Source organism: Mugil cephalus, chromosome 1, assembly GCF_022458985.1.
Source record: "Mugil cephalus isolate CIBA_MC_2020 chromosome 1, CIBA_Mcephalus_1.1, whole genome shotgun sequence".
NCBI classification, from domain to species: Eukaryota; Metazoa; Chordata; class Actinopteri; order Mugiliformes; family Mugilidae; genus Mugil; species Mugil cephalus.
In genome coordinates this window covers 35,938,996-35,953,927 of record NC_061770.1, presented here as the reverse complement: position 1 = coordinate 35,953,927, position 14,932 = coordinate 35,938,996, and the positions used below count along the sequence as shown (strand labels likewise).

The window sequence follows — 14,932 nt, the reverse complement described above, 5'->3', positions numbered from 1 at the left end:
ATAATGTTCTAATAAACATGCACACGTTAAGTTGGCTCGCCTCTACACAAAATATGCATTATCGTAAAACTTCTAACAGTAACCTGGGACCTAGGACAGAGGTCTTCACCGTTTTTCAGGTCAAGGACCCCAAACTGATGGAGAGATCAAATGTTAAACTAGTGCTATTTCTAAATATACATTATTATCATCATTTTGCATTCAACAGGAAGCTATTCAAATAATACACAGGTTCGATTTTTCCCCCATTTCAATCTGTGCCTTCTGTACACAGTAGTCCCTGCCCCTTATTGCTTTTGTACATATATATATACACATAAATACATACACACATATATACAGTGGGGGAAATAAGTATTTGATCCCCTGCTGAATTTGTAAGTTTGCCCACTTCCATAGAAATGATCAGACTCTGGTTTTTATGGTTGTTTACTGGTTATGGGTATAGACAGAATATCAATCGAAAATGCATAAAAAACACACAATCTAAAAGTTATAAATTGTTATGTATTTTATTAAGGGAAATAAGTATTTGATCCCCAACAATTCACTTAGAATTCAGGCTCCTACAGATTGGCTGGTGCGCATGTGGCACATAGCTGTGCTCAGTCAACTAATTACCAATACTCCTGATCTTAACTCGTCATGTATATAAAGCACACCTGCTCTAAGAATCAGTTTCTTACATTCCAACTTCTACAGCACCATGGGCAAGACCAAAGAGCTGTCAAAAGATGTCAGGGACAAGATTGTAGACCTGCACAAGGCTGGTATAGGTTACAAAACCATCAGCAAAAGGCTTGGTGAGAAGGTGACAACTATTGGTGCCATTATTCGCAAGTGGAAGACCCATAAAAGGACCATCAACTGTCCTCGGTCTGGAGCTCCCCGCAAAATCTCGCCTCATGGAGTGAGGATGATGATGAGAAAGGTGAGGGAGCAGCCTAAAACAACACGGCAGGAGCTTGTTAATGATCTGGAAGCAGTTGGGACCTCCGTCACCAAGAAAACAGTTGGCAACACACTGCGCCGTTATGGATTGAACTCTTGCAGTGCCCGCAAGGTCCCCCTGCTCAAGAAGGCACATGTACAGGCCCGCCTTAAGTTTGCCAGTGAACATCTAAATGACTAAGAGAAGGCTTGGGAGAAAGTGCTGTGGTCTGACGAAACCAAAGTTGAGCTATTTGGCATTAACTCGACCCGCCGTGTTTGGAGGATGAAAAAACATGAGTATGACCCAAAGAACACCATACCCACGGTTAAGCATGGAGGTGGAAACATCATGTTTTGGGGCTGTTTTTCAGCAAAGGGTACAGGGCAACTTCACCGCATTATGGGGCCAATGAATGCAGCCATGTACTGTAACATCTTGGACAAAAACCTTCTTTCCTCAGCAAGAACACTGAAGATGCCTCGTGGGTGGGTTTTCCAACATAACAATGACCCAAAACATACTGCCAGGACAACAAAGGAGTGGCTCAAGAAGAAGCATATTAAGGTCATGGAGTGGCCTAGTCAGTCTCCAGACCTTAACCCGATCGAAAACCTGTGGAGGGAGCTGAAGCTCCGAGTTTACAAGAGGCAGCCAAGAAACTTGAAGGATTTAGAGACTGTCTGTAAAGATGAATGGGCCAAAATCCCTCCTGCGCTGTGTGCAAACCTGGTGACCAACTACAAGAAACGTCTCATCGCTGTGCTTGCCAACAAAGGTTTCTCTACAAAGTACTGACTTGTGTTGTGCTTGGGGATCAAATACTTATTTCCCTTAATAAAATACATAACAATTTATAACTTTTAGATTGTGTGTTTTTTATGCATTTTCGACTGATATTCTGTCTATACCCATAACCAGTAAACAACCATAAAAACCAGAGTCTGATCATTTCTATGGAAGTGGGCAAACTTACAAATTCAGCAGGGGATCAAATACTTATTTCCCCCACTGTATATAATTATTTTCTTGACAGTTTTAACCTTTTACTTTTTGTTAATGTGTACATATATATAAAGATTTATTTTAAGTATCTAATCAACCAAAGATTTTGCAACCCCCTTGCAGTACCTCTGCAGACCCCCTAGGGGTCACAGACCTCTTGTTGAAGACCTATGACCTAGGACAGGGGTCGCGCAACCCGCGCCTCCGGAGCTGCATGCGGCTCTTTCGTTCCTCTGTTGCGGCTTTCTGAGGCGAGCGGTGCGGAGCAAAGACGCTGATCAAAGCCGTTCACTTTTTTACGCAAACTGCCTCAAAATAGCGGCAACTAGTCACTCATCAGTGAACGAGCGAGAGCTACACAACAACTGAATGACACTGAACGCCACACCACACTCACGGTTGTAACGTCAACCAAAAAAACTTGATGATGATCTTGTAACATTAAAATAAAATCTATTTAATTTTCTGTCGCTCAAAATATACGTCACACAACTGCCGACGTGCGATACCCGCCGGCAGGTCCAGCCCGCTGTTTATTGAACTTTTTGACCCCAGGTAAGACAACCACGGATAAATACCTGTTATGTTACATAAATGCAATTTCGTTTTCTCTGTAGCAGTTATTTCATTTCACAAACACACAACACACTATAGGCCTAGAATAGAGGTGAAAAGGATATATGCAGTGTTCATATCAAAATCAAGGCCTTTTCTAAAAGTTTTATCTACCACTCACTCTCTCCATATTACACAAAACCTTCCAGTATTCTGGAAACACAAAAAATCTAAAATGTTTCCAGCTCCTACATTCACATGTAACCAGCTTTTCTTCTTATAACTGGAACAAGTTACACACAGACTTTTAAACAGTCAACTTGTGTTCATTCCCAAAGGAGTCCTTCTCTCTCACTGCACATCCCCCCTCCTCCCTTCACCTTTGGTAGAGTTAACTTCAGGGTCAGTTACGCAACTGCAGCACGGCGGCTGAAAACAAAGGCCTGAACCAGCTCAGAGATCTTTCCCCAACTAATCATCATCCTGCTTCGATTTCCATCTCATTTTTACCATGACGCCGACACACACCGAGACGGCTTAAAGACATTGCTCTGTTAACACGTCATATCCCTGGGACAAAGGTTTGGCACAACTCTCATATTCAAGTCCTACCGCTGCAGAATGCCATTGTTACATATGCGTGTGGAGACAAAAAAAATAAAAAAAATACTAAGACCAGAGCCGTCAGAAAAGTTTCCATCCGAGTCGACATCAGCATCCAGGGTAAACTAAGGAAGGAGATTATACAAGAGGCTAAACTACACAGATAGCAGAGCAGGAAGTAGCAGAGCAGGGAGCGGGAACAAAAACCGACCAGTCTTACGCGTCCTCGCTGATAAGTTAATAAAGAGTCAGATTTAAACCTTGCACTCGGAGCGGAAACGTGACCACACTGATGTCACGTACACAACTACAACTACAACTAAGCAGATATTGCTGCTGCTTCCTGCCTGTTTCACCTACGACAACAATTTTCAGATCCAGTATTCGACTCAAAACCTTTCATCTCCTCATCGCATAAAAAAAAAAAAAGAAACTATGAATATCCAATTTCTGTCAATCTGTCACAGCTGAGCTCCTGGAAACACAAACCTAACAGAATGAATTAAAGCAGAGAGTCTGAGCTCGACGCCTGTTGGTGGTAAACAATTAAAAAACTTGTGTCCACGTCCAGACATGTCTGGATCTGTCTCTCTTGTATCTAAAAACTCAAACAGACGTTCCCAGCGTTCCCATGCTGCCATGACGTGAAGTGTTGGCAAGTGCCCACATCCTCAGGTCAAGTTGGAGGCCACGGGGCCAGCAGAGGGACACAGCCAATCTGGACAGACTGAAGGAAATCCTGCTTCACAACACACAGGAAGACTACCGTCCGTCCCTCTATCTGTCCGCTCCGCTGAAGTCAGGTGGCGATAAGAGCGGCCGCTCTCCGTGACGAAGAACAACACTTTGAAGCTTGTTTACGAACCTTCGCGCATCAGAGCAAAGATTGTGTAATAAGCTCATCTGTAAACTCAAGACGGACAAGACGAGTGTAGGATTTGACTTTGATTGCAGCTGTCCCCTAACGTCTCCAGCTTTATTGGGTGACGCCGGGACCAAAGAAGGGCAAGAAGTAAACAAACGCTGCAAGCTCAAAGCGGAGGAAAGAGGGTGGAAAATCAGGATCAGACAAGACTAATTATTTCACTCGTGCTCTGATCTTTAATCATTTGTCTGATTGCTGCCTTCCTCAATCTCTGGGGATCTTCTTACTTCAATACACGTTTCTCTCATCCCGTATTCTGCTGGATGTCCCGATAGCGCAACTTTTATCTTTTCATCACCGCTTTGAAAATCCCCATCCCACTCATCACATAATGAATGAGCGCTGGACAAACTCGTCATTACGACGTTCGTTAAGAGCGAACACTGCTCCACAGGTGGCCCTCAGCCTCAACGAACCGCTTCACTGGAACCGTCTCACTGGAACTGTTTCACTGGAACCGTTTCACTGGAACCGCTTCACTGGAACTGTTTCACTGGAACCGTTTCACTGGAACCGCTTCACTGGAACTGTTTCACTGGAACCGTTTCACTGGAACCGCTTCACTGGAACTGTTTCACTGGAACTGTTTCACTGGAACCGTTTCACTGGAACCGTTTCTGGACGCTGGTCATTTATCAAAGCTGAAGCCTGATAACAGGATGTTTTTAGACCAGTGAGGTGATGAGACAATGACCCTCAAGATGAGGAAGCGAGGCAGAAAACGGTTTCCTCCGAAATGACATTATGGAAAATATATTAAGCTCCATATGAAACTGGGTCAATATATAACTGAGGGACTTTTGAAGTCCATATGTTGAAGACTAATGTTTTTATGTTCATTGTGATCATGTCTTTACAAAACACGCAGTTATTTACGATGGGAACAATCACTGATTAATACAAAAGACTAGATATCACTGAATGTCAACTACATAACAACCACCTTCTTATAACTAAACAATAATAAAATGAGCTCTGATTGTGTTCTTTTTGTTAAGGTGTGATAATCATGACTAATATCTATTTATTGGCAATATATCAGATTTTATATGGAAAATAAATGACATCTGTGTACGAGAAATCACTTTAAACTAAGTTAACCATTACAATCACATGACCTGCTCCAAGGTGTGCTCCTCCTCCTCCTCCTCTTTCTTAGTTATTTAGTGTCAACAGTGTTACTACAATACATTTATAAATAACTTTCAATTAATTAATTTACTCAGTAGTATAAATAACATTTAGAAGAATCTTTCTGTAAAAATGCCATGTGGTGACTGGTCACAGGCGGCCATGTTGACTTTAGGTCTGAAAACCTGTCAACTGTGTTCAACTCAAAAAGTCCCACAATTATTTATTGACCCAACTAATGACATTTTTTTCCTATTCACATATAAATACTTGTGTAAGAGTTCATTCATCTTGTTCTGCTCAGATGAAAGGTTCAGATGGTCTAACTAGACATCTCTACTACCACATCAGTCCAACCACAAATTCTAATAGTAACCGTATGAAGTGACAACTACACTGACTTGCCACTTCATTAGGTACACCTGTTCAGTCGCTTGTTAACGCAAATAGCTAATCAGTCAATCACATGGCTGCAATTCAGTGCATTTATTCATGTAGAGGTGATCAAGACAACTTGCTGAAGTTCAAACATAGCATCAGAATGGAGAAGAAATGGGATTTAAGTGACTTTGAACATGATATGGTTGTTGGTCTGAGTGTTTCAGAAACTGCTGATCTACTGGGATTTTCACACACAACCATCTCTAGGGTTTACACAGAATGGTTCAAATGACCACCCAGCCCTATTTTATATCACACTCTTATATCCAGGATAAATGAACCAGGGACTAATGTGAATGTAAAGATGATCAAGATGATGCTGAGGTTTGATCAAGAACACAAGTTGTCAAGTCAAGTTTCGAACACAACTGTTTGTGTTTGCTCTGCGTTTTTAGGATTTGTGTGTTATCATATTCTCCGTTTGACTTTTGGAAGCTCATAACATTTATACAACCTAAGATAAACGAGATAAGCTGAGTGACGTGTGCGGCACCCATGCGGTGGTGGTGGTGGTGGTGGTGCTTCTTCTTCTTCTTCTTCTTCTTCTTCTTCTTCTTCTTCACCATGCCTGCCTCCGCTGCCCTTCCCCCTTCATTTTCTGCTCTCCTGAACCTCAACTTATCAGACCAGCTGCCTCACTCTGACCCCCAACACGCAACACCCAGCCCCCACCCCAACACAGAGCGAGGGTAAAAAAAAAAGGGGGGGGGGGGTGTAGCATGTCCTGGATATGGGAGGTGGAATGCCTGTGCCGAGAGGAGCTGCTGGAGAAAAGCAGTGGGGGCTGATAAGTCTGGTGGGTGGGGAGAAAGTGGGATGGATACAGAGGGAGAGCAGGAGGAGGGAAGAGACAGCACTGTGGTCTCAATCAGACTGGGTGGGGGGGGGGGGGGGTAAAAAGAGGAGGGCAAATAAGTTTGACATACTTAAGACAAAGAGCACAGTGAGTTGAACAGTTTTCAGCAGCTGAGGGAGGAACATCTCTACCACTATTTATTAACACATGAATTAAACGCTGCGTTAAAACTACAATCCAAGACTTGGCTTCACCTACAACTCTGGAGACAAGAAGCAGCGAGAGGACAGAGCTGTGAGGAATCCAACACATAAGGCTTCAGGAGGGACACAGCACAACACCCTTCACACAGACAACAAGGTGAGGACGTAACGGCGCTTAGGAATAGAAAGGGGGATTCTCTGAAGCTCCATGTGGAGGACGCACTGGACTGAAGTGGACTTGAGAAGGAGCGAGAAAAGCAGCAGCAACCTGGAGGAGGAACAGCAAGAGGTCCACCGGGCCCCGCAGCACAATGTGAGTCCAGACGCTTTAAACCACGTTTACAGCAGCTACACATGAGAACTTAATGCATAGAAAACAAATACGTTGCAGCCTCTTTATTCTGGACAATAGAATAATAGAAAGAACAATAGAAAATCTCCCTGAAGCATCGGAGCGTAATGAAAGATCTAGATGAGCGTACACACTACGATATAAATATTCAGAATCTCTTGAGAATTCCTCAAATATGGCATTTTTTTTTCTGACAATAATAAGAACGGTGAGTAAAATGGGTGGAGAGCCTAAATGTATTTTCAGTAAGCAGCACAATGAGTCATCTCACACACATGCATGCACACTTTCCTGCCAGTGCTTCCTGTGTGACCTTCCACCTTACGACAAACACTTGGGACAACAATGGGAGACAGATGTAGAAAATCAACAACACTCAAGCGCCTGAGACAGACATCATGAACGTCATAAACACCTCTTAGTCCTAACAGGACAAAATAGTTAGATCAGCAGCAATTAAACTACTCTGAGGTTTTTAAATCATCATTATTATTCACTTAGAAGCAGAACAAATGGATGTGGAAAAAGAAGAAGCTGACTGACAGGTTGACTACGTCGTCCCTGCTGTGGTGCTTTTTTTGGCAGTTTATTCAGCCTTGTTATTCTGGTGTCCTCTGTTTAATGGGGGCATCACTGTCTCCTGACCTCAGAGGAGTGAGGATATCCTGTGCCAGACACAGCTGTGCACTGGTCTTTCTTCAGGCCAAATCATGTGACACATCTATAACTGTCTAAGAGGTGCCCCACATTAGTGAGTGTACATATGGACCAGATGTTTTTTTATGTGACTCAACAAACAAAGGTGTTGCAGCAGGTTGTTCAGTACAATCAGTCAGTCAGGGAGGGAAAAATACAGGTTGGGGCTCTGACTCAAAACTGCTAAACCCTGACTAGCTCTAACTTTAGTTTTAAAGGTGTGCTTTGCTTTGCCTCATATCTGAATGACGTCATTTATTCATGTGCATCAACTTTCTGTCTAACGTCCGCTTTATTTTCCAGGTTTCATGGACATTTCTCTCCAGGAATTTAGTTTGACTTGACAACATGTCTGAGTCCTGACCATATCAAATGTTCATTCTGGTCTTTGGAGTCTTGTGACTAGTTCCTCACTTAAGCCTAGAAATAAAATAATAATATTACTAATAATAATAATGAAGGTTGAGCTGCCAGCGTAACAAAACATTTTAAGGGGTCAACACTTGTTGCTCTCCCTTATTAATTAATTATTTCTATTGAAATACTACTTTTCAGGAATTCAAATGATTTCAGATGAAAATGTAACAACGTTTAGGCAACTACAGGTTTGAATCTTCCATTATTGAACCTTTCTGACGTGTAAATGTTTGCGTCGTACTGAACGAACAGTGGCTTGATGTGTAGTTGCACAGCAACACATAACCACATACACCCACTTTCATGGACTTTGATGCCAGTCAGCCTTCATCTCACTTCAACATAAACTACATATTGCAATTATGGGCCCCTTTCCTTTGGCCAATCAGGACACTGATTACCATCGCTTCACAGGCGACATCACAGAGGGCTAGCTTCCTGACAGATAATACCTCTAACTCTACGCAGATGATTCATTCATTTACTTTTCCTCCCACAGTACACTCACACTATGAGTATGAGCAGCACTCTAGAGAAGGGGGCCCACCATCAGGCCCTGGACCTGTCAGAAGAACTGCCGCCGCACCACCAGCACCACCACCATCACCCGCATCTCCACCACTCCAACTCTCTGGCTTCCACCGCCGCTGTGGGCGGAGGCAGAGAGACGCCCTCACGCGTGGTCATACCTCCTCCTTATTCCGCGGCCGAGAGCGGAGGCGGGGGGAGCGAGGCTCCTCTGGAGCTGCGGGGGTCACTCGACTGCTGGGCCTGCTCGGTGCTGGTGACCGCCCAGAACCTGGTGATCGCCGCCATCAACGCCTGCCTCGCCGGAGTGGTGTTTGGGACGATCCTGACACCGGCCATCGTCATGGTTGTGTTCGGCTTCCTCTGTCACTCTACAGTAAGAAAAGGGGGAGACAAGTGAGGGGGTGGAGGGGCTTTTCCTACTGCATCTCCAAATGCACGGTCAAGACAATTTTGCAAGCGTTAATTTATATATATTTAGAGATTAATTAGGGACCCCCTACCTACTATATGTGTTCTATATTAAACTAGTGCTATTTATACATTATTATTATCATTTTGCATTAAATATTAAGCTATTCAAATAATACACAGGTTCAAATATTATTTTTTTTATTTCAATCTACAGTGTACACAGCAGGCCCCGCCCCCTTTCACTACTGTGCCAATCACAAAGCTGCATTTCACACACTGGCTCCTAATGACAAAACACTTTGCTATGTCTAAAGTTAAATCTATTTTCTTTATCTGTCAATTTTATTTATATATTACTTTCTTGACAGTTTAACGTTTGAAATACTAACATACTAAGCTATGTTGGATTCTTGTTAATGTGCATTTAAAGAAAGTAAATTTAAATTTGAAAAACATATATAAAAAACATTCAATCAGCCAAAGATTTTTCGACTCCCTTGCAGCACCTCGTGTTGAAGACCTATGCTCTACTAAATGGAAATACAGAAATTAGGTGACAACTCCTGCACTGTAGCAACTAGACACAATTTATTACAGTTTAGTAAAGATAAATGTTGACAGACTTTACCGCTAAACAAAAGATGAGAGGATCAGAAGACTAGTGCATCCTTCTATGAAACATCTAGAGGTCCTAATCTCATAACTTTGATGCAAGTTTGAAATAGCTGTCCTTGGGGCTTAGGGTGGGGTTTGGCTCCATCGCCAATGAGAGGTTTCATAATCAGATAAGTCTGAAGATTTCTCAGAACTGGAGGAGACGGGTAACTGGAGAGAGCAGAAGGTCAAGGAGTCCAGGCGTTAGAGCACAAAACTGCTTAGTAGCTGCATGAGGGTCACCTTCAGGACACGCAGTATTTGAAAAGTTATTCATATGTATGTGGTGCAAAGCAAACAGCAGCAAAACAAGAAAAGCAGCACTAACTATCAGATCCATTAGTGAGTAAGCTTCGTCCTGGACTAGACCAGAAAGTCATCACGGTTCAGAAGCTTTAATACGTAGCGATGGCATTTCTGTGGGCCAACGGCCTCCTTAATGACCAGAGAAACCAGGATTCTCTCTGTTCTCATGTTCTCTCACAATTAAACCTCATGTGACAGCAGCTTAGTGGGGGATTAACTGGGCTCTGAAAGGATGAAGAGAGAGGCAGAAATAAAAAAATAAAATAAAAAAAGAACACATTATAAAGGGCTTGAGAGAAAGGTAACTTAAAAAGAAAGTGTTTGAGACTTTGCAAAATGAACAGAGAGCTCAACATTTTACAGATATTCAAGACTAAAAAGTAAGGACATTCTTTAAATGGGCTTTCTCAGTAAAACCTGATGGGAACCATGAACTCATTCTTATGTGACTCCCACTCTGAAAGCTGCACTACTCCCTCCTGATCGTTAAATACTCAGCGAGAAGCAGCACATTTGTTCTCTCACCTCGGGCTGCAACGACAAAATTCTGTCTTTTTGTGTTTGTTTGGGAGTTCTTGCAGCTTGGTGTCCAGTTACTATTCTGTGATTGATCAAAAATTGGAAATGGGTGTGGTTAAAGCAGAAATGTTAGCGCCCACTCTGACCTCCGCTATGCTAATACTCGCAGTGTAACCACTAATCTCTCCTGGGTAGAGATGGGAATACTGTGTGAACAGTGCAATCCGATGGATACTGACCGACATCTGAAAATAATAAGAAAAATGCCTCTCATTGTCCATCTCCAGCAATTTTTAGTGCATAGGTCTTCAACAGGGGGTCCATGACCCCTAGGGGACCGTGGAGGTACTGCAAAATCTTTGGTTGATTGGACATTTTTTGTATATTTTTGAATTTTCCCTGACAATTTTGAACTTTTTGCTTGTTCTTGCAACCTTAGGAGGAGATTGCAACAAGCTTAAACCTTAAAAACTATTTTCCTCACTCCCCCCTTATACGTTTTTTTTTTTTTTTCTAAAAGTTAAACCACTACACCACAACCTTCATCATACCATTTGTCATGCCAGCAGTTTTTTTTTTAACCACAAAAAATAGACTTCTCCCTCTCCGCTATCTGCACTTTTCTCTAGCATTCGAATGTTCACTTCATCCCTCACGGGGCGATAAGGATGATTAAGACCTGCTGTCTTTACATTCCCGCTTTCAAACCCTGACCCCTTCACCTCCACTCCCACTCCCCATCACTAAGCAACAGATGCACATGTTTTGACATAGAGCATGAGCTGTCCAACATCTCTGGATCTCCTTAAGCCAGAGGTGGTGATAATAGTCCAAACTAGACTCCTTTCAGTTCGCTTTAGGTGGATTGATTTTATTTTTGTCAAAGATAGTTTTTAGTGGACTTTTAATTCAGTTAATGCATGTGTCAATGCTCTTGTCTTACTGAGCTTCAAGAAACTGGATTCTAATTTTGGTGTGAACATCACAGGTGCGGAGCAGATATTTCCCGGTTGATTGACGAGGCCAAACTTCTACCACATCCTGCATGTGTACTTTTCTGATTGCAGTCATTCACCTCATCTCTACAGGTTCGCCCCCACGGGACGACACCCTACTGTTCAGACCTGCTGACTGACGGAGGCTGCGTGGCGTTGCTGGTGGTGGGCTTCCTCTTGGTCACCCCTCTGCTGGTCCTGGCGCTGGCTGCGTACTGCCGCCTGGCCCGACACCTCCAGCTGGGCCTGTGCTTCATCCCATACAGCCGAGCCGTGTACAAGAACCTGCCAGCCACGCAGCACCGCGGACTGGGCACCGGCTGCTGCGGCGGTAGAGATGGAGCCGATAGCAGCGGGAAGGGAAAGGTCTGGGTGTGAGGTTAACGAGGGCTGTGCGAGAGGAAAACAAAGAGGGGGGGGGGAAAGGAAAATCATTAGATTGCAAATATAAAAGGGAAACAAGAGAACAGGGGCCGGGGTTTTTTTAATACGATGACTAAGAAAAGGCAGGAGATGCAAGTTCAGCAACATGTGCCACTACATTGTTAATGGCTAATGAATTACTCCCATGCCTTAACATCTGGGCAACATAACTGATTGAGAAAGGTTAGCATGGTGTACTACGGAGGTTTTGTTTGTATAATTACACTGGAATATTTACAGTCTCGTAACTGTCTTATTACAACTCAGTGTCTTGTTTTTTGAAACAGCTGAGAGCAATTTCTCAAACAATACATCCAAATGAAATGCTCAGGTCAAATGTAAATTGTGTGTTTGTAAAAAATAAGGGGGCAAGTCAACAAAAGCAAAGGCAAGTCTGCAAACCAGTACTTACTTAAAATAGCCAAAAGTGCCTAAAAAAGTTGACCTGCATACGACCTTAACCTTCCTGAATAAATCACAGGAAACAGGAAATGTGAACATAGCCCACCTCACAAATGCTGTATTTACACTAAACAAACTGTATCTTCTCACATGTATGTTATTATGACAAACTTTATTTCTCTAGTGTAGCTTTCTGTTTAGCTATTGTTAGCTGTGACTGCAATCCCTTACATTATTCCTTTTTATAAATAAAGTTTTGTTTTTTGATTTTTCTGGTGTTGTCTGTCCTGTATAGGTGGGAATTTGTACATAAGAGAACATTACGTAGGATGTTTCCATGTTAAAAACAAACAAACCAAGGAGCCTTCGTAGCACGCGAATGTACACTTCACAGTGCTAACGCAACTTTTCTGTGGGAACCTGTCACTATTGCTGGAGAATGTTTGTGACTAACTGTAGGATTGACAATAATGTATTGTCGCCCCAACTGATGAAAGAAGTGGAGAAGGAGGAAAAAAATAATAAAAATGCATCAAACAACAACAACAAAAACATAACGCTAAAAGTTCTAATCTTAAAAGTCTGATCAGAGCCACGTTATTAATGTAAAATGTGACCAGATAAGTGAGATTCACAAGATACAAGTTGAGATTAAAACACCTGTTAACGTCAATGTCCAAAACTGTAAAAATAAAGTTAAAAAAAAAAATGCAACTGAATTAATTGCACAATAGAAATGGAAGACTTACATTACATTATTAGTATATTTACTATTTGCAGCATATCCCTAGAAATGTGCAAAGTCTAAATATCGTAATAAAAAACTGGTAATGGAAACATCTACATTTAAAAATAAAAACATCTCAAACAGTAGTTTATTTCACTATTTATGACAAATGTACAGGGGGTGAATTTTTTTCCCCAACTCATTCTTTTTTTTCTTAAGGTTTAAAATTCTACATAACTAAAGGCGTTCACACTGAATGACAAGTGGTAGCCTAAGCTAACAGGTAGCAGGTCTCAACGTTCCAGGATGCTTTAGCTCCGCCCCAAAACGACTCCCCACGTCCATATTTGGAATATCCGAGTGTGGGCGGAGTAAAGCTCATCCAACATGGCGACCGCGGGCTCTGCCCTCTTCGAGCTTCGTTTTCTCTGTTCAGAATCCAATGGGTGACGTCACCAAGTGTTTGTCCATGGTATACAAAATGTTTTAAGTCCATCTTCTTCAAGCTCCTCGTTCTGACGAACAACTTTCATTTGTATATGCAAAAATGTAAATAACAATTAAGAACCTTGCACAGAGATAACGAAAGCGCAGATCTAGCACCAATACTTACATTTTACTTTAATGTTAATCACGTGAACTTGCAAGGATCAACAAAGTAAGTGCAATGGCTGAGCCTCGCTCTGGGTGAACCGCCTTCTTGATCATGGTGCCCCCCCTGCTAGGTAAGTATGGGCTGCACACGGCCACAATTCAAATAGACCCACGGTGTCACAACAATACTACAAAACATGTAATATTACACGGTTTGGTCCAAGCTAATTATCATTATGACTTATTTATCACCGCGAGTCAAACCCTTAGCTTTGTTTAAACAGTTAAAATAATTAAGTGTAAATGTAATGTGGGCGGGGCATAGGACGCTACTTCCGCAAATACTTCGTTTTCTTCAAATAAATATTTTTAAACATCTGTGCTTACACAAATAATAGTTTGTTTCTTACCACTCGCTTGTTAAAGACGCTGAACAAATAGCAAGCGTTTAACTTTGACCTTTAGTTCATTTTTTTTTTTACTACTTCTGACAAACCGAATGTTGAACGTGGATATAATGTCTGTCATTGGCTGCTTGTTTCATCAAACATCTTCCTCTCTTTCCGGTGTCTGCGCTACAGTTTCCAAATTAACTTTTATGAGAAACAATAACAAGCCTCCACATCAGGGGCGTGTGCATATTTATAGTCAATGGGCTATATTCATACATGTCTCAAGACAGCCACCTAAACAGAGAGCTAGTCAGAGGTCAATAAAAAAAGAGACATCTGGGACATTGTTAAGCAAATCGTATCAATGAGTCGATGAACTCTACGGCTTTTAATGTTTTTTTTGTTTGTTTGTTTGTTTGTTTTTTCTTCAGAATTTAGATTAAAGCGAAAATACATGGCTTGTCAAAGTTTTTTTTTTTTTTTTTTTTTTAATAATATGGTACCATCTGGTGGACAATCAAATAAACTACACCCCAATCTGGATACATGCAGCAGACCTGCTAGAAACACAGCCATTTTCACAAATAAACGTCACGTACTAACATGTTTTCGAATGCATTTAAATAATGACATTTATTCTGGTTGAAAACGACTTCCAATCCTACTGAACATGTGCACAGTGAATGTCACCACTGCAGCTCGTTTCTAATTTCAGGATGTAAGTTATGTTCTCATTGCCCCTGTTTTCTCCGACCTCACATACAGATGTATTACTCCGGCCACACCGCTTGTACATCTAAAGAATTTAGATATTCCTGTCAATTCGTTAAAATGTCTTTTAAAACACCACATTTGACCACAACCACACAAATAAAAGTTGAATAAAAGTCACCAATAAGTTTGTATTTCCGTCATCTTACCTG

The 14,932-nt window shown here is 41.9% G+C and overlaps 1 protein-coding gene and 1 non-coding gene across 2 annotated transcripts; one reads left to right on the top strand and one right to left on the bottom strand.

The window, feature by feature from the left end:
- The first annotated feature begins 6,494 nt into the window (after window positions 1-6,494).
- On the top strand, window positions 6,495-12,563 carry tmem88b (transmembrane protein 88 b). The gene is made up of 3 exons (XM_047575612.1): window positions 6,495-6,903; window positions 8,555-8,959; window positions 11,565-12,563. The coding sequence occupies exons 1-3, from the start codon at window positions 6,799-6,801 to the stop codon at window positions 11,847-11,849; spliced, it is 795 nt and encodes a 264-aa protein (XP_047431568.1). The 5' UTR covers window positions 6,495-6,798; the 3' UTR covers window positions 11,850-12,563.
- A 1,033-nt stretch (window positions 12,564-13,596) lies between these two features.
- LOC124999176 lies at window positions 13,597-13,756 on the bottom strand. Its single transcript, XR_007111163.1, has one exon. It is a non-coding gene; the product is annotated as a U1 spliceosomal RNA (small nuclear RNA).
- Between the last annotated feature and the right edge of the window lie 1,176 nt (window positions 13,757-14,932).

Coding starts and splice junctions, on each gene's coding strand:
- tmem88b (XM_047575612.1), top strand. CDS start 6,799: ATGTGGAGGACGCACTGGACTGAAGTGGACTTGAGAAGGAGCGAGAAA. Junction 6,904..8,554: donor ACCGGGCCCCGCAGCACAAT/GTGAGTCCAGAC, acceptor TTCCTCCCACAG/TACACTCACACTATGAGTAT. Junction 8,960..11,564: donor GCTTCCTCTGTCACTCTACA/GTAAGAAAAGGG, acceptor TCATCTCTACAG/GTTCGCCCCCACGGGACGAC.